The sequence below is a fragment of the Dasypus novemcinctus genome, chromosome 20 (genome assembly GCF_030445035.2).
Source record: "Dasypus novemcinctus isolate mDasNov1 chromosome 20, mDasNov1.1.hap2, whole genome shotgun sequence".
Lineage (NCBI taxonomy): Eukaryota > Metazoa > Chordata > Mammalia > Cingulata > Dasypodidae > Dasypus > Dasypus novemcinctus.
Window position 1 is genome coordinate 6,610,814 of NC_080692.1, and position 25,219 is coordinate 6,636,032.

The window sequence follows — 25,219 nt, forward strand, 5'->3', positions numbered from 1 at the left end:
CTCTCTTTTCTAGTCTCCACAATTAGGGGAGAGAAAAACAAATTATTTTTGTCACAGGCACAGGACATAATCGATTTATCAGGCCATCTCTTTTGTGGGGGAATGCTGTTCCTTGAGCTTCGCCTCGCGCAGGGAAGCAGCCCAGTGTGGCCACCCTGCCGTCTCATTGTCCTGAAACTCAGGAAGGTCCTTGTTTGGAAATTGTTGTTTGAGGCATTTGGTGAAGTCTAGTAAAATATTAATAACATCGTGTGGTTTTGATATAAAAAGCTTAACACTTCAATGTATCAGTCATCCAAAATCACATTAAAGGTGAGCAAAAGCCTCTCTGAAGAGCAGCCGTTTTAAGTCCTGAGTTTGGTTTTATCCCCAGGGAAAACGAGCATTTCGCTCAGGTCAAGCATTTGACACAACCTTGTTCCCCCCATGACAATGTGTGTTGTTATTAACCTGACAAAGGTTAACATTTCCTAAATAGGAGCACAGAGAGAAAGGTTACTTTATTATGTACAGATTCTTTTCTCCAAAGGAAGAATTTGTTAGCACTTAGGAAAATACGCACATGAAATTGTAACGATTTATTTTGAAATTTAAGCTCCTTACTACTGAAATGGCAAACTACAAATTGCAAGCATTTAAATCCCTGACTGAAATCTTTTTTAGTCTATTAAGTAAATGCCACTTTGTCACCATGTTTTCTTTTCTGAACCTTGGCAGCTTAGGGCAGTAAACTAGTCCAAAGTGTAGGATAGCATAAAGGATAAAACTGAATAAATTACTCCTCTTTAATTTTCTGAAAACTTAAACATTTTGTATTGCGTAGGTAGATTTACTTAAGCTTTATTGCCTATAAGACTCAGATTTAAACTGTTTTTAGAAAGTTTCACCTTTAGTTTAGGAAAAAGACAAAGAATAAGATCTTAGATACAGAGACGAGGGCTATGTCTAGACTTGCAGAAGGAGAAGGAAAACTCAGCTAGGCCCTGTGTTCTTTACGCCGAGACCCTTTTCCCACTTGATGCAGGCGAGTGAGGCTTAGCGGGGCTGGACTCCCAGACCGGCCTGATCACTGCGCCATTGTCCATTCGACTCTGGGGTGTAGACCTCGCCTTCAGTGAAAATCAGAGTGGAGTGAAGGTCTCACCTCTGACTGCACAGTAGAATTCACTTGAGGAGCTTTTTAAAAATGCATATACGTGGGCCCCATTATGGAAATTCTGATTTAGTCAGTCTGGGATGGGGCTGAGCACTGGATTTTTTTTTTTTTTTAAGCTCCAGAGTGATTCTAATGTGGAACAAAGGTTGAGAACCACTGAGCATGAGTAGTTCAACTTTTCAGTGCTCATATGCAGTGCAAATAATGTGTTTCTAATACTATTTATAGGTTGCTTTCGTTTGGGGATGAAAATATCAAATTCAAGATGTAAATATTCTTTATTTTCAGACTGATAGGAAATAAAAGTAAGAGGAAGTAACCCATAGTTATGTGCATTTTAAGACCTTTAGTTTTCATCTGGCTTCTGTTCATAGGTGTATTTTTGTAAAAAACAGGTATATCCTGTGGTCGTATTTAGTAATCCACGTAATACACGAGGGTTTAAGTTATAATGCTGTACTTTCCTATTAACTTTCCGTCAGAGTAAACTTAAATAGTTTACAAACATTACTGCTCATAGTGCACTTGTGAAAACTGCAGTTACCATCCTTGGTTTCTGTAAGTAGAGGGTCACTATTAGAACTTAGCCCTTGTATAGTACTTTTCATCATTGAGACGCACACCGTTTCTGGATTTTACTCGTTTGCTTGACTGGTACCGAGCTGTATTGTTCCTGTTTTTCAGCTACATAGAACTGAGGTTCAGAGGAAGTGGCCCGGGCTGGGACCACTGGACCACAGGGCAACAGACAGAGTTGACGTGTGGAGAATATTTGCTTGGCGATGAAGGCGTTTCTGGACCTGATGAGTGAATCAGGCTTTTTGTACATACTCACTGGTGCCCGTTACAGAATTATTCCAAACTGTTTCTTTGCACCAGTCTTGCCCACACGATACCATTTCTCACTCTCCGTCAATTTTGGCGCCTGTAAATTGTTAGCAACTGGTCAGTTTAACACAGATGACAGTTGGAATATTCCTGAAATCGGCTTACTAGAGGGCGTGGGAACCTACACTTCCGTTTAAGTTCCTGAGTTCTCCTGTGAAAATGTCATACGATTTATGAAATCACGCTAAAATGTTTCCTCAGCCTGTGACCTCCTCCTGAGGAACCAGCAGTAGCAGCACTCTGTAATTGTTCCTCGGGTTTTGGAGCAGAGTTTTCTCTGGAGTGTTTTTCTGCCTTTAGATCACCGGGCCGCCCCAGAGCTCGCTCCTGATAACCTTTGGTCAGGTGTGAGAGTTCTTGCGGGGTGTGTCGTTTGTGAGTGTGCCGTCTTTCCATTTCAATTTGTCGAGGAAGTAGGTAGATGGGTGCAAAGTTTCCCTAAGTTAGAAACTGCTGGCTGTACCGTGTTTTTGTTTATTCACAGTTGGAACCCAAAACAGACAACAACCCCCAATTTCCCTTATGTGCTCCCAGCGAACTGCAGTCTCACGCAAGAGAAATAAAAAGAAAAAGGTGCCCCCAAAGGCGGCCGAGCCTCTTGCCGTGAAGCAGAAGCCCAGCGCGCTAGAAACGGACAAGAAGCCGGCGGCGGCCTCCGCGCAGCCTGCCCTCCACGCCGCGGAGCCTGGCCGCGCTGCGGAGAACCGCGCCTCGGGCTTCGGCATAGTCCTTGAGTCACCATCCTCAGATGTAAGTGGGCATTTTGTGACTTTCAGGAATATCACAGTATTAATGCATTTTACCCCTTGACCAATTCTGACCGAGGACGCTAAAGGACCTGCAGAATAGTGGGATATGGTGGCTGGCATCAGGGAGACTATTAGTAATTTCCCAGCCTGTAATTTTCTTATCTTAAAATTTTATGCCTTATTTATGTAGACATGTTTCTATTCTTTATCTCCGAAGGAAGACAGCGAGGACGTAAATCAACTGCTGACGAATTTCTTTAACATTTTTTTATTTGGAAGTGGCAGTTTTCATTTTCCTCGGTGTAGAGAACTAAAAGAACATAATTAAATCCTTTGGAGATGAGCTTAAATGAGCAGGACCATCCCAATAAGGTCACACTTTTCTAGAAACACAAACTAATAATAAAAAAGGAGCAGTCGTGCTAATTCTATACTGTAGATGCGAGCTACACTGCTAATTAGTTGGCAGTGCCATGCCGTTTACTCTGTGTAATGATAGGGTAACACCCTGCAGAGGTTTTTCTATTTTAATATCATGGCTAGATTCTTGTTGCTGTCAGAGATGTTGGATGGCATCTTAGATCACCATCCAACTGGTTATTTCATAGTCCTATGACTGTAAGCTACTTTTCTTAATAAAGTTCCCTATGTGCAATTGCATGCTAAATCTACAGTATCCTTAGGTACATTTATGTGTGAACCCCCAACTTGTTGGGAGAGTTCTTAAAATAAACAAGAGTGAGTGATCTATTATTATCGGATTGCATAGGACGAGAATCCTGCCGAGAACTCCCACGGGGCTATATAGGATTGGAGTTTGGCCCTACCTTTTAAACTTTAAATAAGAAATAAATTGCTGTTGTTCTGTTCTAAATTATAGAAAGACAGTTTGCTAACATGTATCCACATTGGGTCTTTAATAGAGGGAGGCAACAAAAATAATCATCTTGTGACTTTTATAGACTAGAAAAATCATTTGAACTTTTACCCAATCCTTAGTGTTAAAAAGGTATTTTTAATTTATGAACCTTTGCTACTATTGGTAAGAAGTTCTTCTAGACCAAAACAAAATAATTTAAGAATCATTATGTCATGTTATTTGAAATTAAGGCACTGGTTGCAATCCCACATAGATGATGTATTTGGAAGCAAAGGGAAATTATTCTACAACACAGAGTACATTCTGTCCTAAGTAATTTTCTCCTACCTTGAGATTTTCCTTGAATTTCAGAAAGGTATTGATGTATTGATATCAGGAGCAATAATCTGAATATAAACCATTCCTAAGTGGATTGTTCTACTGATAATGAATCACCTCTCTATTTTTTTATTTTTGAGCTGCAAGCACTTAAGAGAGAAACTGAGCAAGATCTGATATTGACCTTATGTGCATTTGTGAAATAGACTAGGATAGAATTTTATTCCCTTTACTAGTATCGCATGATCATTTTATTTATATACTATCCAAATTTTAGTCATGATTATTTTTGCTAACAAGAACTATTAAATTTGAGAAAGCACATTCGGAACTGTCCATGAAAACTCAATTAGGTACTGACTGTCTTTGATTGAAGAATAACATGCTCCTACAGCAAATAAAAAATATATACTTGGATGTATCTTTACATTATCCAGCAGATATTACCATTGGTTCATTCATCCAGCAGAAATGCTGGCCGCACCCAGAGACCCCCCAGGGTGAGGCAGTCCTGCCTGTGGATGGCACTCGCTGCTTGAGTGGGGCGGGCCTGCTCGGGCCCTTGGGGGTGGGGGACCGACTCCCCGAGGTGATGAGGAAGTCACATCCAAACTTCAGTCTTCTGTTATTTCTTAGCCATGAGCTTTTAAAAGCCTAGAGGGGAAAACAGAAAATACGTAATAATCTTACAGGAAGTATTCTATAAAGCGGGTTACAGAAAATACAAGATGATAGGAATTGTGTCGTGAAGAAGGGCTCTGGAACGTACCTGGACTAGGAGGAGTTGGTCAAAGCTGTGGGCTTGGGCAAGCGGTCCAGTCCGAATAGGACGGGCAGCAGATGGCGGTGGAAACGTGGGATGGGGATGGAGAGCAAAGCCTTAGCAGCGTGGCAGGCCTAGGACCTTTTCCTCGTGGGCACTAGGGAATCACTGCGGGCTTCAGGCAGGGGCTCATCGTGTCTGCGTTTCGGAATGGCGGCTGGAACAGCGGCGAGGAGGACGGATTGCTGGAGCGAGGTGCTCGAGTCAAAACAAGAGGCCAGGAGGAGAGCAGTCCCAACCAGCCGAGGTCTGTGCAAGGGCAGGGAGCCCGAAGCGGAGGAAGGAGACGTTTAGAGCGGACCAAAGCAGAGCACGTGATGGCTAGGCCCCCAAGTGTCTGTCTCAGCAACCAGTTTAGCTCCTAGACAGTACTGACCTCTTTAACTGGTACAGGGAAAGAAAGAGCAGAAGCAGGTTTTTCAGTTCTAGAAAGGAAGGAGAAGTAAGTTCAGTATCCTCAAAATGTTCAACAGACATTCGGAGCACAGAGGAGCGATGAGGAGAAACAATGAAAACATGACACGCAAAACCTGTATTTTACTGCTCTAAGTATAAAGAGGTTTACTGTAGAATTTTTCTGAATTCACAGTGTATTAAGCAATCCTCTTCACGCTGTGACTCGTGTCACACCGACACAAATGCGTGCATCCAAGCACTAGCGCCAGCCTGAGGCTGTGTGCGCCGTGGCCAGGCAGAGCGCCTGCCCGGCCGCTGGCTGACGCCATCATCCCTGCCCAGGTGCACGGACACTCGGCTCCGACCCGGCCCAGCCCAGCTGTCAGCACCCACTCAGCTCGTGGTAAACTGCAGACGATGAACATCAACGGGAAAATCCTGTTGCAGTGTGTGGCGCATAAAAGGTGCTCAATAAGTGTTTTTGTTGAGACTGCAAATGACAAAACCATTCCATTTGCATTAAGTACAATATTCAAGATAAGCTTATGACACTTTAGATCTGGTGCTTGGCCTTCATTAGAGCCCCCTCCTGTCTTTAACTCCCATTTGCTTGTTCACTCCTCGCCCCTCCACTCTGCACCCCTCCCCCTCAAGGCTCAGATGCAGGATTTGAATAGTCCTCCATGCTAGAACTTTCTGTCCTGTTTTATAATCCTTTGCGTGATTTCCCATCCTCCCACCCCAGCTTCTCAAGGGCAGGGTTTATATTGTAATAATAGTTATATGCCACCCTGTGGTAAGTGAGTTAGTTATCTCACCTAATCCTTAGAGCAACTCTGTGAGGTATTATTACTATCTTCATTTTATAGATGAGGAAACTGTGGCATGAAGGGCTTAGGTAGCCTGCCCCGTGCACACAGCCGGAAGACGCTGGAGCCGCTCCTCCACCCAGGTCTGGAGTCTGCTCTTAGCCTCCTCACCGGGAGACTTTTGGGTGCCCATTCTAGGGCAGCTCTTGTACGAGGCGAATGTCTGTGGGATGGCGATGCTACAGAACGAAAAGCTTAGACTGCGGCTCTTCTGCTTACTCGGAAGTGTCTTGGGGAGAACGTAACGTAAAGGTGCCGGCTGGCTCAGCCTGCCTGGGCTGGAGTCTCAGCCGTCTAATCCCCAGCAAGTCAGCCTAGCCCCTCCTGACTCAGTTTTCTCTCTGTCAGATGGGGAGAGTGATAGTGCTGACCTCAGAGTTGGCCTGTGGGAAGAATTAAATGAATTGATCTGCGGAAAGCACTTAGAACAAACAGTGCCTGGCCCATTTTAAGCGCTCAATAAATATTGGTTCTTTTCTTTTCTTTTTTTTTTTTCTTTTTCCCCTACCCTTAGCAGCTCTGGCTAATACTTTTGTAGTGACAGGTATAAATATTTGTTAAATAAATGTATATGTACGTATGAATGAACAAATACCCATGAACAAAAGTGTTTTGAGGCAGGGAATGGCCAGAAAGGTATCTCTTCTGGGGCAGGATTGTTTGGCCCCTTTTAAGTTAGCACATTAAATACATTTCCAGCCTAAATAACAAAGCAAAAGTAGAAACCCAAAACCAAGTGTCAGACTTAAATACAGTTGGTAATTTTCTCTTTGTGAATTTGCATACCAGTACTCTACTTGTATTTAGACAAGACAGTTGTTCATTTTTCACAGTTATTGTTTTTCTTACTCAGTTAGATATGCTGATTTGTGTTTTTCAGGGCAGATATAAACACAGCCTAAATTGTTGTCATTGTTGTTTGGTTGGTTTGATTTTGGCTTTGGTGAAACCCTCAGAGCAGTTTTTTAAGTCTTTGCATTATAAATTTTAATAGTAGAAAATGTTTTTCTAATTGCTGTAGTTACTATGAATATTCTCCAGTAATGCCAGATTATACACATTTAAAAATTATCATAAGATAAATCTGTAGATGTTCATCAGTTAAAGATAATTTTGTTAATATATATTTTATATCACTCTTCTTAAACAATTTATAACATCTTGGTGCTTTCAACAGAAATAGCTTCTGAATTCAAACTCTTAGTGCAACAGATAAAGCACTTCACTGGGATCTAATAAAGCCAGTCAGTGAAGCAAGCAATTTTTCATTTATTCATTGACAGTGAAATTGAGGGAGGCAGTTTGTGTTTGGGAGTTAAAAGTTCTAGAGCAAATTGCTTGGATTTGCAAGTCTCTGCTTTATCACGTATTAGCTGGAAAATCTTAACCTCAATAAGACTTAGTTTTCTCATCTGCAAATTGGGGGAAATAATTGGGAGAATTAAAATTAGAAAATCCATGAAATGTGTTAGCCCAGGACCAGGAATATGGTAAGTACCAAGCAAGTATTAATTATCGTCATTATTTCCAGGACGTATGAAAATAAATGAAATAGTCCTCACGCTTCCTATAGCAAGGAACACATGGGAAGAAGATACATGAGCAGTTGTTCTGGTGTAACAGGGCGTAGCTCTAGCATAGGCAGTCAGGGGAGGGCGGGAGTTTGGAGGAGCAAGGGCTGATTCTCAGAGCTGGGCATATTCCTAATACAGTTTCAGCAACATTTTGATGGACAATGCAGTGGTTAAAATCTTATGTGTTAGACATTTTGGCTCACATGTCTTTACCATAAATCAAACCCCAGTTCTCAGAGTTATTAATTTACCACCTGAAACAGGAAAAGCTAAAAACATCTCTAAAAGACTTTGGACTATCTCACTATGCCACAACATGAAGAGATTTTTAAGGGACCAAATTATATTGCCAGTTCTAAAATTAAATTTTTAGTCCTACCAAAATTCTTTCGATTAAGAATACTATAAAGCATGGACTCCAATGACTTGTTTTATCCTGTACAACATTAAATATATGCAAGTATACAGACTCCTCATACTTTCTGATAAAACTTTTGGCTGAGCATTTTTCACTTTCTACAGAGCACCCACCCCACCCTATCAGTCTGTTTCGGCACACCCCGTATGGAGCCTCTGCCCCTCAACACCCGAGACCCTCAGCTCTGCTGGGTCGCCAGCCTCGGCGCTCGTGAGCTATGTGAAGGCCACAGCCCTGGAACCTGAGCGGCCAGTGTGGCGGCACTGCCTTTCCCTCCCAGGTGTGCTGTGGCTGCCGGGTCGTGGCCGTGACCTTGACTTAACATTGAGTAAATGGTGCATCAAGTCTTGCTCTGTCTGCTTGGAGACCTACAGAAGCAGATCACATTTCTGACCTAACTGAAAGCAGTTAGGAGGGGTTTTTGTTTTTGTTTTTCAGTTTCTTTTTTATAAAGTATCACTTATTTTCCTAGAAACACATCTAATATACCACTGTTTAAACACTTAAATGAGAATAAAGAATCATTTTATACAGTAGAATGACAAGCAGAAAGGCCAAATTCTCATTCCTTAAACGTTCTTATAACTCCTGCTCTATGTTTCCTGGTCCAAAACCAGTGAGCCTCTTTGCCAGCATTCTGCCTCTTATCCTTGGTTTCTCCAGGTGCCACCAATCCTGAGCTCCCTAGGGCTTGACCCAGCAGCAGCCCAGCGCTCCTGATCCCCGTCACACCCTGCCCATACAAACAGCCTCATGCCAGGGCCTCAACACCCAGGTTTACAGACCGCTGTGGACAGCTGCTGACTGTGCAGTGGAAAACCTGAGGCTGATGCTCACGGTGCCCAGGCCGCACTTCTTTTTACTCTCCCAGTCGGTGACCACATGCAGCTTTTTACGTGTCACACTGTCGTTGGCTATTGATGATACTTTATACGAGATAGCCTAGATCAAAATGTTCTCTTTGTGACTAATTTGTATGATCTCCTTAAAATGGCCTTACATTTTTTCCCTTGAGATGATAGAGTCACATGACATGTTCATAGAGACTTACAGGGGAAAATCCTTTGATTGACTTCTTTTTGGGACCCAAATTTGACCCATCTGCTTCTAGTAAAGGGAGGTGATGACCGAAATGCAAGGAGGAGCAAACCTGTCAGGGCCCTCAGGCCTGAGTCCCAGCCCGGAGCACTTCCCACCTCCAGAGCCTTACCCAGGGTGAGGGGCGACCCCACTGGATCGGGAAAATTAAACATTTGACATGGTAGTGTGCTCAGTGCCTAAGGCCCCTAAAATGGATAAACCACGCATGAAAGTGCAAATTTATGGAGGGAAACCAGCCTCTTAACTCTTGAAATGATGACAGGTAGTGTCATAAATTCTGCCCTGTTCTTTGGATGTCATCATTCAAAGATCACATTACTGCAGGAATCAGAGAATCTATAAATTGGTATAGTGGCTGTCTGTCTTGGCTTGAATATCAAATAATGAATCTGTCAAAGGCAGTCTAGTTTTTAAGATGGTATTTGATTGGAATAGTAGTGGTTTCTATCAGAGCCATGATTAGTAAGCAGAGATGTCATTTAACTAGAGCCAGTTAATAAAAAGAAGAGATTCAACAAGACTGTTAAAGAAAGGATCTTAACCTGATTTTAAAAATATGTGCAAAGTTGAGGACTGTAACACGGTAGCAATCTACTGTGGTTACATTTGTAAAAGGAAGGAGATAGCAAGGTGTCGTAGGGAAATTCAGGATTCGTCATCCTGTCATCACTTCTTCATGTCTCAGACAGTGAAGCTAGCTTCTTCTCTTAATTTTTCTTTATTAAGAAGTGGTTAGTTGCTTTGTGGCATCGCATAGGCCTAGCCTTGGTGCTCATTCTCTACCATCTCAGAAATCTGAATAAGAGAAAAGACACGGAGAGCAGAAGGGGGCAGAGCCCGGCCACCGCTGCTGCTGTTCCTGCCTCTGTCACTGCCGCAGCTGATAGACGTCCTCACTCCTTTGTAAGATGCTCATAACTGGGCGAGTCCGTGTTTCTAGAGCCGGGAAAGAACTTCAAAATAACAGTATTTTTTCTGGAAGTAGACAGTGGAACTGAAAGCATTGACGCCTTCCGCCTTGGCTGTCACCTCTGAAATCAAATACTGGCCAAGATGCCACCGAAAGTCTCCTGGTTCCACAGAAATCCTCCAGCTCCTTGGCTGTGCATCCTGTGGCAGATGCCAGAAACAGCAGCCACGTTTCTGCCCCCTGAATTCTACCTTCAAGACCCCGCTAAAAAGCTACCCTGCCCCCTCCCCAGCCAAGTCCAATGCTTCACAGAGACCACTGCCCGGCACCCCTCGCAGCATTTACCGCCCTCTGGTCTGCATGGGAGTTGTTTTGTGCATATGTTTCTTCTGCCAAGCAGGACGTGTGAGGGGGCTTAGTATGCACTACTGAGTGAAGCAGTCAGGTAAATGTTCTCTAGGTGGTAGACTCCCCTTGACTTGTCACAAAGACTGCTATAAGGAGACTTCGGTGCACTAAATCACGGCATGGCCGACTTTCAAACCCACTTCCTTTTTTAGAGGGAGGAAAGAACTCAGAACCAATACTAGTTATTCTGAATCAATTCTTATGTAATGTTTTGTTTATTCTGGCACAAATATTGGACACTTACTGTGTGCCAGACACTCGGAATGCTTACCTGATGAGAAGCACTCCCGACTAAAGAAATGCACTAGGAGAAGGGCCATGGACAAAGTTCACAGGAAACGCTTGGTGCCGGCGGAGAAGGGAGTGGTTCCTTCCGCCCAGGGCCTGATTCGGATAAGGTTTCTCAAACCTGGACCCACGGCCTACTGGACGAACCAAAGGGGAAGTCACGGGAGTCCCGTAGATCAGGCAGCTGAGTTTTAAGATGGTATCAGAACGAAACCAAGGACTATAAGAATGAGATAAGCTGGTGTCCTTCACTCTCCCCTCTTGCAAATTTAAGAGCTTCTGGACTGCCCTAGACTCCCAAATAGCCAAGAATGGCTGCTGCTTTTAGATAAAGTGGGATTCATTATTGAATGGCCTTCACATGATACCAGAGCATTAGCTAATCTGGGCCCAATTCATTTAAAATAAAAGTTCCAAATGCAGCCTGAGGATGAGCACAATGAAATGCTGAATAAAACATCATCCGAGGTTATGACGGGGAAGTCCTCTCAGCCTGGAGATCTCCGCGTTGACTCATTCAGCGTTACCTGCCGTGCGCTGGCGTGCGCGCAGGTCCTGTCCTGGGGTTGGCCTGCGGGCTTTGCCCCCTCCGCCGCGGCAGCTGCTGCCCACGGCGCAGTCAGAACACAGCCGGCAGCCGCACTGCGCGGGGACGTCCACCAGGCACCAGAGACCAAAGCTGCACGGCCGAGTGAAGCCAGGACACGGGATGACTTTCTGGATAATGCAGTCAGAAATGCCACAGGGGAGGGTCAGGGCCCAAACGCCTTCCTCCTTCACCAAATACTTCCAGTAGCCCTCTCTCCTTTGACCACACTGTGCTAGGCATTTTAAAACGTAATAGGACGAACAAAAATAATCATGTGCATTCTCAAGGGGAGAGACTGATCTTGAATCTTCACATTGCTAACATGCTTTAAAAGTCTAAAGCAGTGCCAGGTTTGTAAGATGATAGGTACAAAACCTAAAAATAAGCTTTTATATTCTTCTTAAGTAAGAGTTTCTTCTGACTTTTTTTCCTAATAAAAGTTTACCAATTGCATGTCTTCCTATTAAAGTTTTATGTTAAAGCTTTTGTGTTACAATCAACAGCAAATGGCTGAACAGTATAGATTATGACTAATGAACTGTCATCTATTCAACAAGAACTTACTGAGTGCCTGCTGTGTGCCGGGCTCTAGAGACACAAAGACTCCCGGCCTCAAGCAGGGCCCCAGGCTGGCAAATTACTGCAGTACAGAGCATGACAAATGCAGCAGCATAAGCGTGTCAGATGGGTAGCAACCGCAGAGAGTGCCAGAGAGTGCTGAGCGGCCAGGCTGGGAAGGCAGCAGTTAGGAAGGGCTTTGCAAAGGAGGTGCTGGGAGCCGGGCTGGAGGAGGACGAGGTGAGCTGTAAACCATGGTGTGCTGCCGGAGAATGCGTGAGAAGTGCCTGAGCCCGAAGCGCGGGGTCACTCGTCCACATTGAAAGGCACCTTCCAGGTCTCCTGATGCCAGCCTGAGTCGTGTCGGAATTCCTTCAGAAATCCCTGGCTAAGAAGCAGTGGGATGAGTGGCCGGCTTGTCCAGTGATGCCCTAACACACAGCTGCAGATTGTCCTCCCAAAGGGGTAGGGGGTGGGGGTGCGGGTGGGACAAAGGGAGGTGGTTTAACTGCCTGGGGAACCTGCTCATCATTTTTTATCTTTTGTATATTAGGTTGACATAAACTTTTACTGGAGAAAAAAGTATTTCCACAGCTGAAAACCACTTGCATAGTGCCCATGGGTGTAGTAGCCCTGTATTTGTGTCCTGAGGCAAATGAAATGAAAATATTTAAGACAGGAGAAAGGGATCTGTGAATTGTAATGACTGAAATATCTTAATTATTTTTTAGTCATTTTTGTTAGACTCCCCTTTGGGCCTTATTTCCTACATCGACAAAATGAGGGAGTGCCACCCAGAAGTCTTAAGTCTCCTTTAGTGCTGGAATCATACGCTTCTGTGATTCTCAGCCTTCTCTAGAACATTTCCAAAGACAGGAGTGCTTTCTCAGGGTACTCCCCTCCGTTGTTCTGGACAAGACTTAGCATTAGCATCAGTGCCTCTCCTTTCTTGGTTTTAAGTAGTGATTGGCTGTTTCAACTGCAAACACTGGCACACGAAGCTGAAGCTGTGCCGTTTGCAGGAGACAGCTATTGCGATAGCTAGAGATGTTTTGTGTTGCACATATGCCCAAAGTCAAATGCTTCAAATGTTGCTTTTAATGAAATATTTATGTTCTTTTGGTAGCCAGAAGTGCAACTTGCTGAAGGCTTTGATGTGTTTATGCCTAAATCTCAGCTGGACTCTATATTGTCAAACTACACTCGCTCAGGAAGCCTTCTGTTTAGAAAACTGGTGTGTGCATTTTTTGATGACAAGACTTTGGCTAACTCCTTACCCAATGGGAAGAGGAAAAGAGGACTCAATGACAACCGGAAAGGACTAGACCAAAATATTGTGGGTGCAATCAAAGGTTGGTCTGCATCATTTCATTTTATGGGTTCTTTGTTAAGCTTTGCCTTCATTCCATAAAGATGCAGCTGAAATTGTAGGGAACGAAGCAGAGGCTAATTTAATTTGCCACTGGAAAATCTTGCATAGCATGGCTTTTGGATGTAAGCATTGTAACTCACTATCCCAGATACCACTAGAGTTTGGTATATAGAGGTAACGTAAATTTGTTATATAATCATTCAAGAGTCAGTTTGATCTGCAGAACCAAAAAGAAGTTCGTTCTTAATTTCCTTTTAAAATAAAAATGCTTTTCTCCTCAAGGATTTCTAAGAACTTCATCATAATATTTAGTTGTAAATGAGAATAAGGCACAGATGCTTTTTCGAAAGTAAAGTACAACAGTTCTCTCCAGAGTGCAGAAGTGGCTTTACTGGGTCATTGTCCTGGTCAGCTTTCAGTCTAAGCCAAATCCTGTGCCTTCCTGCACGTTCCTGGCCTGCTCTGCTCCACCCTGTTTTGCGACTTAGGGTCACGCCCCTTCTCCCACCACCACCCTGTCCTGACTCCTGGGAGCATGTGTCGTAGTCCAGGTGCCCCTGGAACTGCGCAGGGCCGTGGGTGAGTCTATCTCCTTTGTTTTCAGCTCCACACCCTAGACCGACTTCTTAATTTTAAAATGTCCTTATTTAGGGCTCTGATGATTTTAGGAAACAGAAGTATTTAAAGGTTGTTTTTGAAAGAATGCAAACAGATTCTCAAATATAAACACAAATACTACGATGAAAATGAAATTTTGAATCCAGTCTTCATTAAAATTAGAACTGATAAGGGTATTCTCCACCAACTCAACTCCTCCCTTGTTCGGCTTGTGGGACCTGAGGCAAAAGCCTGCCCTCTCCCTCCTGCTCCCCATTATCTTCAAAATGAGTACATAATTTAATAGTGCTTAAAGGATGCGTGGGAATCCACAATTAGCTTTCCAAATAATACTGCTTTCAAATGAAATTAGCAACTACCAGAACACCTTCACGGCCAGAAGGACATAAGCCCTCATTGACAGAAAACTTCGCACTTTCTACCAGAGTATTTTCACTCAGAGTGATAGTTGTTGAGTTATAGTAAATAAGAAAAGCCACAGAGTCTGTCTGTGCCAATTCTGAAAAGAATGATCCAGCCTGGAGTGACGCTAAACACATGATGGCAGGATTTGAGAACTGTCAGTGATGTGGGGCCTGGTGAAGTGACTGACTCTGGCTGGGCCTTCTTGAAACCTGGAATCAAGGCTGACGACGCTTTTCACTGCTGACGCTTTTAAACACACCGAGATGCAGCCGGCAGTTGTTTGAAATTTCTCTTTTCTCAGGACAGTATATTAACATTAGAAAAGCATTTGGAAATTAGAGAATCATAAATGACCATGTTTTATTTTAGTGGCAATAGAAGAGTACCCTAGTAATAGATGGTAATGAAATAGATCATCACAGTAGACTGATAGAGGTGTATTCTACCATTTTTTAAATCTAGCTTGGACATTATACAAGAACTTAAAAATAAATATTTCTAACAGAACTAGAAGACAAACCTTAAATTTCTTCACTGCCCTACCCTGTAGCTAGAAATAAAAATGGCAAGAGGCTTCTGTTCCTAATGCATAATAAAGCAGATTTTTCAAACCAGATAACTTAAGAGTTCTATATACTTCTTCCTTTTATGGTCAAAATTCTATTTGAAGAATAACAAAAAAACTTTAAAACCAGCATAAATTCGCCATAAGCCACCAACAACCTAGGTCAACAAGTATTTTGGATATTCTTTTGCAGTGTTTATTCATAGGCATACAATTTTATCTTGATAAATTTTCCCTGATTACAAAAATAATACATGGTTGTAAAACAAAAATCCAAATCACAAAAAATGCATAGAAAGCCAGAAGACCTCTGTCAGGCCAGTCTTCAGAGAGCATCGGCGCATGTGCCTGCATTCTCTGGTCAAAGTATGCACACAGTATCAGGTTTATCTTTCTTATAAGAACATTCTGTTCATACTGGTCACCCAACGTTTTTACCTGATTTATTCTGATAATTTCTCATAAGCACCTTAAGGGCAAGCTTTGCCTGAAGTATTTTATTTTTAGTTGTCATACTTCACTGAGAGCCTAGCACATAGTAGGGTTTCAGTATATATAAGGGGTTCTAGTACTAAACACCCAGGCTCATGTCTTATCATAATTAATTTGGAAAGACCAACATCAAGAAGTTGTTGTAGGAGGAAGGGTAGAAATAAATAAAATGAATCTTTAAAAAAAAAAAAAGATGTTGTAAAGTTCTAGCAGTTAATAAAGGGCCAATGAAAGCAAGATATGGAAACCAAAATTGAATTTAAATTTAAATACAACTCTCTGAACTCCCTCATATATTTTTCCCTTACATCATACTTTTACTAACTAAAAGTCTGCTACTAACCCACATATTGCAATAAAAAGTAATTTTTAAATGTGGCTATTAATTGAATGTCCTATAGAATGACTATCCCCACTTGTTCTGGCTGTTGATGGAAAGAAAAAGAGAAATTTATTTCCCTGACCGAACTCTTTTGAATCTGAGTCATGTGTGAAAGTAAGAAAATGCTCTCTTTCTACATAACGGTGCCAAGACTGTCCTCTGTTCTTATTGCTATCCACCACACGCTTTGAAAGGATTCTGCAAATATTAAATATTTAGGCATTTCTTACCCTGTCCTTCATGGCATAACACACTGGTGCCGTATTTATTTGAAAAGTCCTACAACTTGGGAACATAAGATGACTAGGCAATTTTTAAAAATCTCAAGTAAAAATAACAGTAGGGGCTAGATTTTGTTTCAGACAAAATGAATATATTGGTAAGACAAGAGTAGGGGAAAAGATGAATAAATATCTATAAAATTCTTATAAATAGGAACAGAAGTGGGTTGAAAAAGAGTTTATTGTGGAGATTATTAACTTAAGCTTTTTGTAGTGCTAATCAATATTCCCCATGACAGTATCTTGAACATAAAATGTAAGTCTCCCTTTGGAGATCATATTTTTCATGTTTTTTCATCGTTTTATGGTAGCTAACACTTACTGGTAATTCATTTAAAATGTATATGTAAATATGACACCCAAGGTATTGGCAATGAAAAGATCCTTAATTAAAAACACTTGCTTAAGCACTTTGACTTTAACTCTGAGAAGAAGCAACTTATGATCTTATTAAATGGCATCTTAGGTTTTAGTGCTGAGGATAAAGTTTAGTATCTTGGATTTGTTTCAGAATTGATTTTACAGCCAGAGCGTGGAGTGGAGGGCAGTGCTCACGTGTGCTCTCTTTACTTCAGGCTGTACCTGCTGAGGCCAGAATTGGTCTGCCATCTAAATCTTGAGATGATATCCTGGGAAGACCAAGCAGTTCGAGTTAGAGTTATCTAAATATTGATAGGACATTGCCTCTCGGAATGCTCTTCAGAAAATGTAGTTGCAATAAAGCAATTCTTAGAACCTGTTATGGTTTTTAATTCAGCTCCCAAGAAAGTGCATTGCTGGATTCTTTCATTCAAAGAAATGCCTGTGCATGTCAAGTGAAAGAGCTGGCCTACTGCTCTCAGTTTACCCCTGGGCATGATATACAAAATACTGCTATCCTGGGGGACAGCAGCACTGAGGCTCTCCTGGAGGTCCCTGGGATCAGAGCATCCTCTGGGAGGGGACTCTCCAAAAAATTACTAAGGGCTCCAGTGAGTTTGGGAAGCCCGACTGCAACTGACAGCACCCTTTCACCGGGTCTGCTGAACGGAACACCCCGAGCTCTCCTTGCGTCCAGCGCAGCTACAGACTTGAAGGGTCCGTTTTGGTCACTTTATACTACCTTTCTTCTTTATTTCTTTGGAACATCATCATTCATTTATTGGGATTTAATCAGGAAAAGGAAATGCTCATTTTCTATTTGATCCTGCAGAGACTTAAATTAACATGATTGGTGGTGGAATTTACATCTGATGTCCTATTTATTTATTCGTAGTAACATCCGTGTGTTCTCAGAACTCCCTCTAAGTCCTAAGGCTGAAACATCAGCTTGAATTTAAATTTTTAAAATTTAATACTAATAACTAATATTTACTAAATGCTCCCATATACCAGGCACTTCACATACATTTATGTCATTTAATTCTTAGCATTCCCCTACAACATTGGTGAGAGGAAACCAAGGCGCTGAGAAATTGAGTAAGCTGACTTACTTAAGCAGCTAGTGAGTGGTAGATGGAGCCTGAGCTTAACCCCAGCTTCTCTGATTCCAAAGCTGTTTTCTAGAACACTTCACACCTTCTGTAGGAGTATATGAAAAGAAAGGCATCCCACACTTAAATTTTTATCTAAAATTTAGCATTTTGAATTCGTTAGATTCCACGGAGATGACCATACTAATTATTTTATTTTAATTTTTAATACACTTTTTTATTTTTTAAAAGAAACTTAGATTACATAAATGTTATGCAAAAAATATAGGAGATTCCCATATGCCCCATTCCCTAGCCCTCCCACATTTTCCCACATCAGCAACATCCTTCATTAGTGTGGTACATTTGTCACAAGTGATGAACACATCTTGGAGCATGGCCACTAAGCGATGATTATAGTTTACATTGTAGTTTACACGCTCTCCTGCACATTTTTGCAAGTTATTACATGGTATACAATGGCCTGTGTCTGTCATTGAAACGTCTTTCAGGATAAATGCCCAAGTCCCAAAAATGCCCCCAAATTATACCATTTTTCCCTCTCCCTCCCCCCAGAACCTCCAGGGGCCGCTGCCTCCACATCTATGATGAAAGTGTGCCACATAACAGTAACGGTGGGGTCGTTAAAATAATTAGTATAGTTGCCCATACTAACTATTTTAAATGCCCCTACAGTTATTATGCAAAACATATTCCATGTGAACTTCTGGTTAAAATGTAGCTATACTTCATTTACTAGTGTCAAAGGGCCAGTCTTTTCTTAAAAAGACTGAAAATCAGTCCCATTGTGCTGGGGAGGGAAATAGAAGTTTGATTCCTTCCTTAGGGGAAGAGATACTTCTGCAACCCTTCCGTGTGCAGAGCCACAAGGAAAGAGCTTTGAAAGTGACAGTTTTTCAAGGTTATGTGTAGGTTATAGTCTAGTTTAAATGTTTGCCAACCGGAACCAGCTGGTGAATGTGTTCACTTAAGAGGCCTTTTGGAAAATGAGCAATCATTTGTTAATTTATCAATTTGTATTTTTACACATCTGCTTAAAACTATACAAAACATATATAACCATAAAAATGGTATATATGTTACAACCATGTAATTACATCAGAAATGTAGGATGCCTGTCAGGCATGTATCTAACTATTAACCTTGTTTTGTCGCTTAATATTGTCCCATGTTCTTTGGAGGCCCTGACAGACTGGTTATGTTGAGTCTCAGCTCTTCTGCTCAACCCCTTCCGTAGTGGTTCTCAAATTTTAGTGTGCGTCAGAATTACCTGGGTCGCTGGTTTTCAAAATACAGATTTCTGGGTTCCATCCTTAGAAACCGATTCCGTCGGCTCAGGGTAGTCCCAGAAACCTGAACTTTGAACAGGCAACTGCAAGTGGTTCTGACCCAGGTGGTCTCAGACCCCCCATTGGAGAAGCAGTGCCACCCCTGCTACCGCCCCTGCCTGGTTGCAGCACATGCAGGCAGCAGGCAGCGGCCCCCCGAGACGCTTAGTCTCCTGGACCAGCGAAGGCGATGGCAGGCCTCAGGGGCCCTCGTTCTGTGAGCCTGTGCGTTTCAGCGTCTTTCTCCCCGTTGTGTTCACACAAGGGTCCTGGTTTCAGCTGCGTCTGAGTTCCCCCAGGTGGAAGAAGGCATTTCCAGACCTCAGCACAGCGCTAACGTAGGGATCATGAAAGAAATGCCACATGCTTTTTTCATATCGCCTCGTCATGACAGTCTTGAAGAAAATGTCTCTATTCTGCCCAGCTCTAGGTCAGAGTCTCCTTGGTTTCCTTGTTCAACCAAGTTCTTCATCAGTGTGATACAGAAGACAGGATCTTTGCTGCTTAACAGACACTGGAAAAACCATAAGAACACCAGAATCTCCGCAGTGTCCTCACGGGCCTTGTAAACTTAGAAATCATCAAAGGACATGGCGTTTCTGGCAACAACACAGACTTTTATTGTCCACCCACTGTGACCAGGAACTGGTGACCCAAGGTTGAGTGAGACGTGGCCCTGACCTTGGGGAATGTGTGATCTGGTGGGCCACAGCCATGTAAACACTACACGTGTCCTTGAACCTTCCTCCATGGCTGAGCCCAGTCAGTGGCAGGTGCTGGTCACCACACTGAGGGAGGAGCACAGGGTGGCCGTGCTAAATCCCACTAGAAGACCTCACCAAACAGGTGACGTCCCAAGTACATCTGGACGGGTGAGAAGTATTTCAAAGGCAAAGAGAGTAGAAGAGTTTAGCTAGGGAATAAATTTAAAGAAGCCTAAACTAAGCAGAACTATTGGGTAAAAGCCCTTTGGCTCCCGTTTTTCAAGCCTGTTCTAAGTGGTGGGCTTTGATTCCTCTCCAACCTGTTTGCCTTACTGTGTGTTGAGTAAGTGTGTTATACATCGTGAATTGACTATAATGCCAGTGGAAAGGGACTCGGAACATAGCTTACCCCCAGGGGTTTTCAGCCCGAGCTGCACTTCCTCAAGTTGTTTCTTAAAGTTACGTACTGAAATTAGTAGCCTTGGGGTAGGGGCCTCAATGAGTCTGTCTCTCCCTGCTTAGTCACCAGTCTTCCATAGGCTCAAGAAGGACTCATCTGCCTCAAAACCATAGATGCCTTTCTTTGCCACATAAGGAGCAAATAGAAATGTGAAGAGATTTAAGATGATTGTGGCTTTTCCTCTTTCTTCAGCCTTTCACAGAATGACAGGAACCAATTTGTTGGTTAACTTGCAAGGATTCAGCTCTTAAATCCAGAGTACCAAATTCTTTAAAAACCTGCACTTTAGCACCATTTTTAGGGTTGGAAAAACAGCCTCCTGTCAAATGAGACAAGTTCTTGTCTTGGGAACAGGGCCACCATTTATGTATGGTAGTGCCTTGGTGACATTGGGAAGCATAGTTCCTATCATTGACCTTGTAGATTTGCCTATTAGGATAATTTTCTGGCAGATGCAAATAAAGTGTCTTGAGGAAGGGACACCTTTCTGATTTGCACAATGGTGTCATATGGGCTAACCTTGTCCCTGAAAATTGAATGGCAAGGTTTTCTGCAGAGCCCATCACCTGTTTACTTCACCTCCTGAATCGTTTGGCTCATCTCAGCATCCTAAGGTAATGCCACATCTCCTCCTATTTTCCTTCCCCTCGTAGGGAAGCAGAATTTTATAGTAAGTCCAGAATTGGTCAGATTACATTCTTTGTAGATTTTCCCCTGGACCTTCAGTTGGTGCCAGTAATCCGACCAATGTTTCAGTTGGCTTCCGCAAACGGCCATTGATCATTTGTCTCATACCAGGTGTGCATCAAAAATCTAGAGAGACTTAGGAATTGGTAGTTGCTTGTATTTCTGCCCGAGAAGTGCATATGAAAGTGAATGTGGAATATTTGTAGTCACCACAGTACTATGTGCTGACAGTAAACGCACAAAAAAACACTAAGGATGTATGTTGGCTACCATTAGGAAAACCCCATAAAAATCCATAGACCTTCATTTAAAATTGGTCTCAGGCTGCCCTTAAAATGTCTTTGTGTAAGATCAAAACCCCCCTTAGAAGAGAGCACTGCTGCCTCTTTAATTTGTTGTGCCTTCCTGCTGACCACCCCTGTAGTCAGGTCTTCTCTTACTCTGTTTCTAGGTTCTTGTTTCTTGCACCCTGCTCTTGGTTAGATTTTGACACCTCCATGTAAGCTCATGCTATTTCCCAGAAACTTTCTATAGTCATTGCCTCATCAGCACTTGGTCACAGGGTAAATCCAATATTGATCCTTCAGGTATGTCCCTCCCACACCTCTTCACCACCCCACACATACCATTTTGAATCAGCCTACCCAGGTACAGCTGAGTGGGGCAAATCCTAATTAGAAATGTGGGCAGCAGCCAGGAGCAAATGAGGTGAGTGGCAGTGGGAACTAGACATATGGGGCACTCCAGTGAAATACCAGGCTGGGGCCTGGCCTGGCCTCTTGTTAAAGGGTCAGGTAGGGTCCTTCTTGCCCACCTAGAATGTGGCCTGCGGCTTCCGTTCCTTAGCACCCCCATGCTACCACATCCACGTTCTACTCTTCACCTTGGAGAACTTGGAATCACCTCCAATGCCTTTTTTCCCTTTACTGCCAGTCCCACTTAGTTTCCCAGTTCTGCCATTTCTTTTGGTCCTGCCCCTCTCATTCAAGGCTCTTTCAGCTTCTCTGACACCATCCTAGGCCAGCTGTTCATCACCACCTTTTTGATGTTCTGTGTTAGACTCTTGGAATATCCTCCTTGCCTCTCATTTTCCCCTTCCTGTTTATACTATGGACCAACCACCAAGTTACACTTCCAAAACAAAATTCCATGGCACCATTCTCCTACTCAGCTCCTCTTGGCCCATTAAATCAAGTTCAAGCTCGGTCCTCTCCGAGGTTTCTCATACCTTGACTTCTTTCTCCTTACACCTGTATTTCCCAGCACTGACGCCTTTCCTGAAGCATCACATTTTCATCTTGGACTAAGGTGATGCTGTTTTCCTGAGTTGCAGGTGCTCTTCTTTGCTCTTCTCTTTCTAGACAAATCCAGCTCATTCTTCATGGTCTAGCTAAAGTGCCATCACCTCTACCATGAGATTTTCTCTAGCTGTCCTCACGTACACGCATTTCCCCTTTTTCTAATTTCCTATTGTACTTATTACCTTTATATAGCTTTGCAGTAAATCCTAGTGCTCTGCCTTGCTACTCCTAATGGTTTCTGTTGAGGATGACCATACAGATAATTTATTGCCCAAACTGGGGCATGTTTGAGAGTGAAGGAGTAATACCATTAATAATTCCGTAAGGAAAACAGGCATTTTAAACTTGATCTGTCCTGGACGGATCAGGAGGTGTGGGCCTGCTCTTCATGTTTGGGCAGCTCGTGTTCCTGACAAGACTAAGCTCCTCTAGGGCAGAGATCATGTTTTATACCTGCTTTGTATATTCCTTGGCATGTGTAACAGTGCCACTCACATAATGAATGTTCAGTACAGGAAGGAAGAAAAGAGGGAGGGAGGGATAAATCCATTTATTGTTACTGAAAAAAATGTTTTTTAAAAAATCAAAATACAACTTCCTTACATTGGATATGTTCAGAGCAGTAATAACAGGATAACTACTCAACTTCTCCATGACAAGCTGGAAAAGGGCAGCTGAAATTTTAAAAGGCAGAATTTAAACTTGAAGATTGGAAGATCTGCGGCAGACAGATCAGATGGTGTGCAGTGGTCAAGGGTGGGATAGTCCTGTCAGTCAACCTCAAGGTGATCCCAAATAGAAGACCAAAGAGTATTCAGCGTGGAAGCGTTGATTCTGGTTAAATATCAGAGGACACCGTCCACTGTATGCAATATGGAAGGGACAGTTTGTCATGCTTTCTTTTATAACAGAGAGTAATCATCTTCAAATGGTAAAATATTAAACTTTATTCTGGAATTTGTATTTAAATAAATCCAGTAATGGAATCCATAATTAGATTCTCTATGCCTGTCCTATTTTTATAGTCCCAAGATTTCTTGATACATCCATCCATGTCTTTTTAAAATACTTTATTTTTAATTGTGGTAAAATATACATAATCTTAAAATCATTTAACCCTTCTACATGGACAGTTTTTTGGCATAAAGTACATTGACAATATTGTGTGATTTTCACCATGATCTGTTTCTAGACTCTTTTCATTAACCTAAACCAAAATCCCCATCTCACTCTCCTCTTACCCCTAGTAACCACTATTCTGCTTTCTCTCTCTATGAATTTGCTTATTCCAAGTATTTCATGTAAGACAAATCATACCGTATTTGTCATTTTGCATCTGGTTTATTTCTTCACTCAGCGTGTCTTGGAGGCTCATCCATGTTGTAGCATGTATCAGCACATCACTTTTAGGCAGAATAATATTCCACTGTTTGGATACACCGCACTTTGCTTTTCCGTTCATTTGTTGATAGATACTTGGATTGCTTCCACATTTTGGCTATTGTGAATAATGCTGTGATGAGCACTGGTGTTCAAATACTTGTCTGAGTCTTCCTTTCAGTTCTTTTGGGTATATACCTAGGAGCGGAATTACTGGGTTTTACAGTAATTCTGTTGAATTTTCTGAGGAATCACCGAATGTTTTCACAGTGGCTGCAGCGTTTAACATTCCCACCAACAATATATAAGGGTTCCTATTTCTCTGCATCCTACCAGCACGTATTTTCAGGTTTTTAAATAATAGCCATCCTAGTGGGCGTGAAGTGATATCTCATTGTGATTTTAATTTGCATTTCTCTAATGGCTAGTGATGTTGAGCGTCTTTTCATGTACTTATTGGCTATTTGAATGTCTTCTTTGAAGAAACATCTACTCATATCTTTTCCCTTTTTCATCTGGGTTGTCTTTTTGTTGTTGAGTTGTAGGATGTCTTTTTATATTCTGGATCGTAAACCCTTATTGGATGTATGATTTCCTGATATTTTTTCCACTCTCTAGGCTCTCTTTTTACTTTCTTCATAATGTCCTTTGATATACAAAAGTTTTTAATTTTGATGAAGTCCATCTAGTTTTTATTTGCTTGTGCTTTTGGTATACAATCTAAAGACCCATTGCCTACTTCAAGTTCCTGAAGGTATTTCCCTATGTTCCCTTATAAGATTTCATAGTATTGCCTCTTATATTCTTACAGTTAGATCCTTGATCCATTCTGATTTAATTTTTGTGTATGTGAGAGGTCGGGGTCCACTTTCATTCTTTCACGGGTGGATTTTATTTTCCAGCACCATCTGTAGAAGGGACTCTTCTTTCCCTGTTGAATGATCTTAGCACCCTTGTTGGAAATCAGCTAACCATAGTTGTGTGGATTTAACTCTGTACTTCCAAAAAAACAAAAAACAAAAAACTCTGTACTTCCAGTTCTATCCTATTGGTCTGTATGTCTATCCTTAATGCAAGTACCACACTGTTTTAATTACTTTGGCCTTCCAGTAAGATGAAATCCAGAAGTGAGTGTCTGCCAAATATGTTCTTTTTCAAGTTGGTTTTGGCTATTCATGGCTAAATTCCATATTGAAATTTGAGGATCAGCTTTCCCATTTCTGCAAAAAAAAAAAGTGCTTCTGGAATTCTGATAGGGATTGCATTGAATTTATAGATTGTTTTAGGCAATATTGACACTTTTTTTCCTGCATGACTAAGTTTTATTGAGATATATTCATATACCATATGATCTATCCAAAGTGTATAATCAATGACTTTTAGTATAATCACATCATTATCACAAAAAAATTTTAAAACAACTTCATTACTCCAAAAAAAATATTTCACACTCCTTAGCAGTCCTTCCCCAGCCCTACATAACAACTAATCTCACTTCATCTCTTTAAATTGTTTTATATTTACATTTTATGTAAAAGAATCATTCAATATGTAGTATTCTGTGTCTGGTTTCTTTCACTTAGCATAATGTGTTTTTTTTTGGTGTAATATTAACGTCTTGTAGTATTAACATATATTTGTTCAATTTCAAAGAAATGAAATCTTATGTATACAATTTTACCCATATTCATATCTGACCTGCAGTTTTGTTATGCTATACAGTTCTATGTTACATTTTTTAGCTTTCCTTTTAGTAATATATGTGACCTTAGACTTTTCCCTTTGGACCCCTTTCTTACTCATGTAATAGTACTGCTAGTTACAGGCATTATATGGGGCTTTCATCT

General features: G+C 41.9%; 1 protein-coding gene across 10 annotated transcripts in view; it reads left to right on the top strand.

The window, feature by feature from the left end:
- BEND7 (BEN domain containing 7) overlaps positions 1 to 25,219 on the top strand; it is a 133,639-nt gene that overhangs the window by 31,507 nt on the left and 76,913 nt on the right. For 4 of the 10 annotated variants that reach the window (XM_058282385.2, XM_058282386.2, XM_058282388.2 and 1 more), the window contains exons 5-6: positions 2,529 to 2,794; positions 13,052 to 13,277. In XM_058282385.2, the coding sequence (XP_058138368.1) occupies positions 2,529 to 2,794; positions 13,052 to 13,277 (492 nt within the window). Of the gene's footprint in view, positions 1 to 2,528; positions 2,795 to 5,552; positions 5,971 to 13,051; positions 13,278 to 16,615; positions 16,763 to 19,264; positions 20,324 to 25,219 lie in introns of those variants that run through there. The other 6 variants (XM_071210063.1, XM_071210062.1, XM_058282390.2 and 3 more) reach the window with 6 other exon arrangements.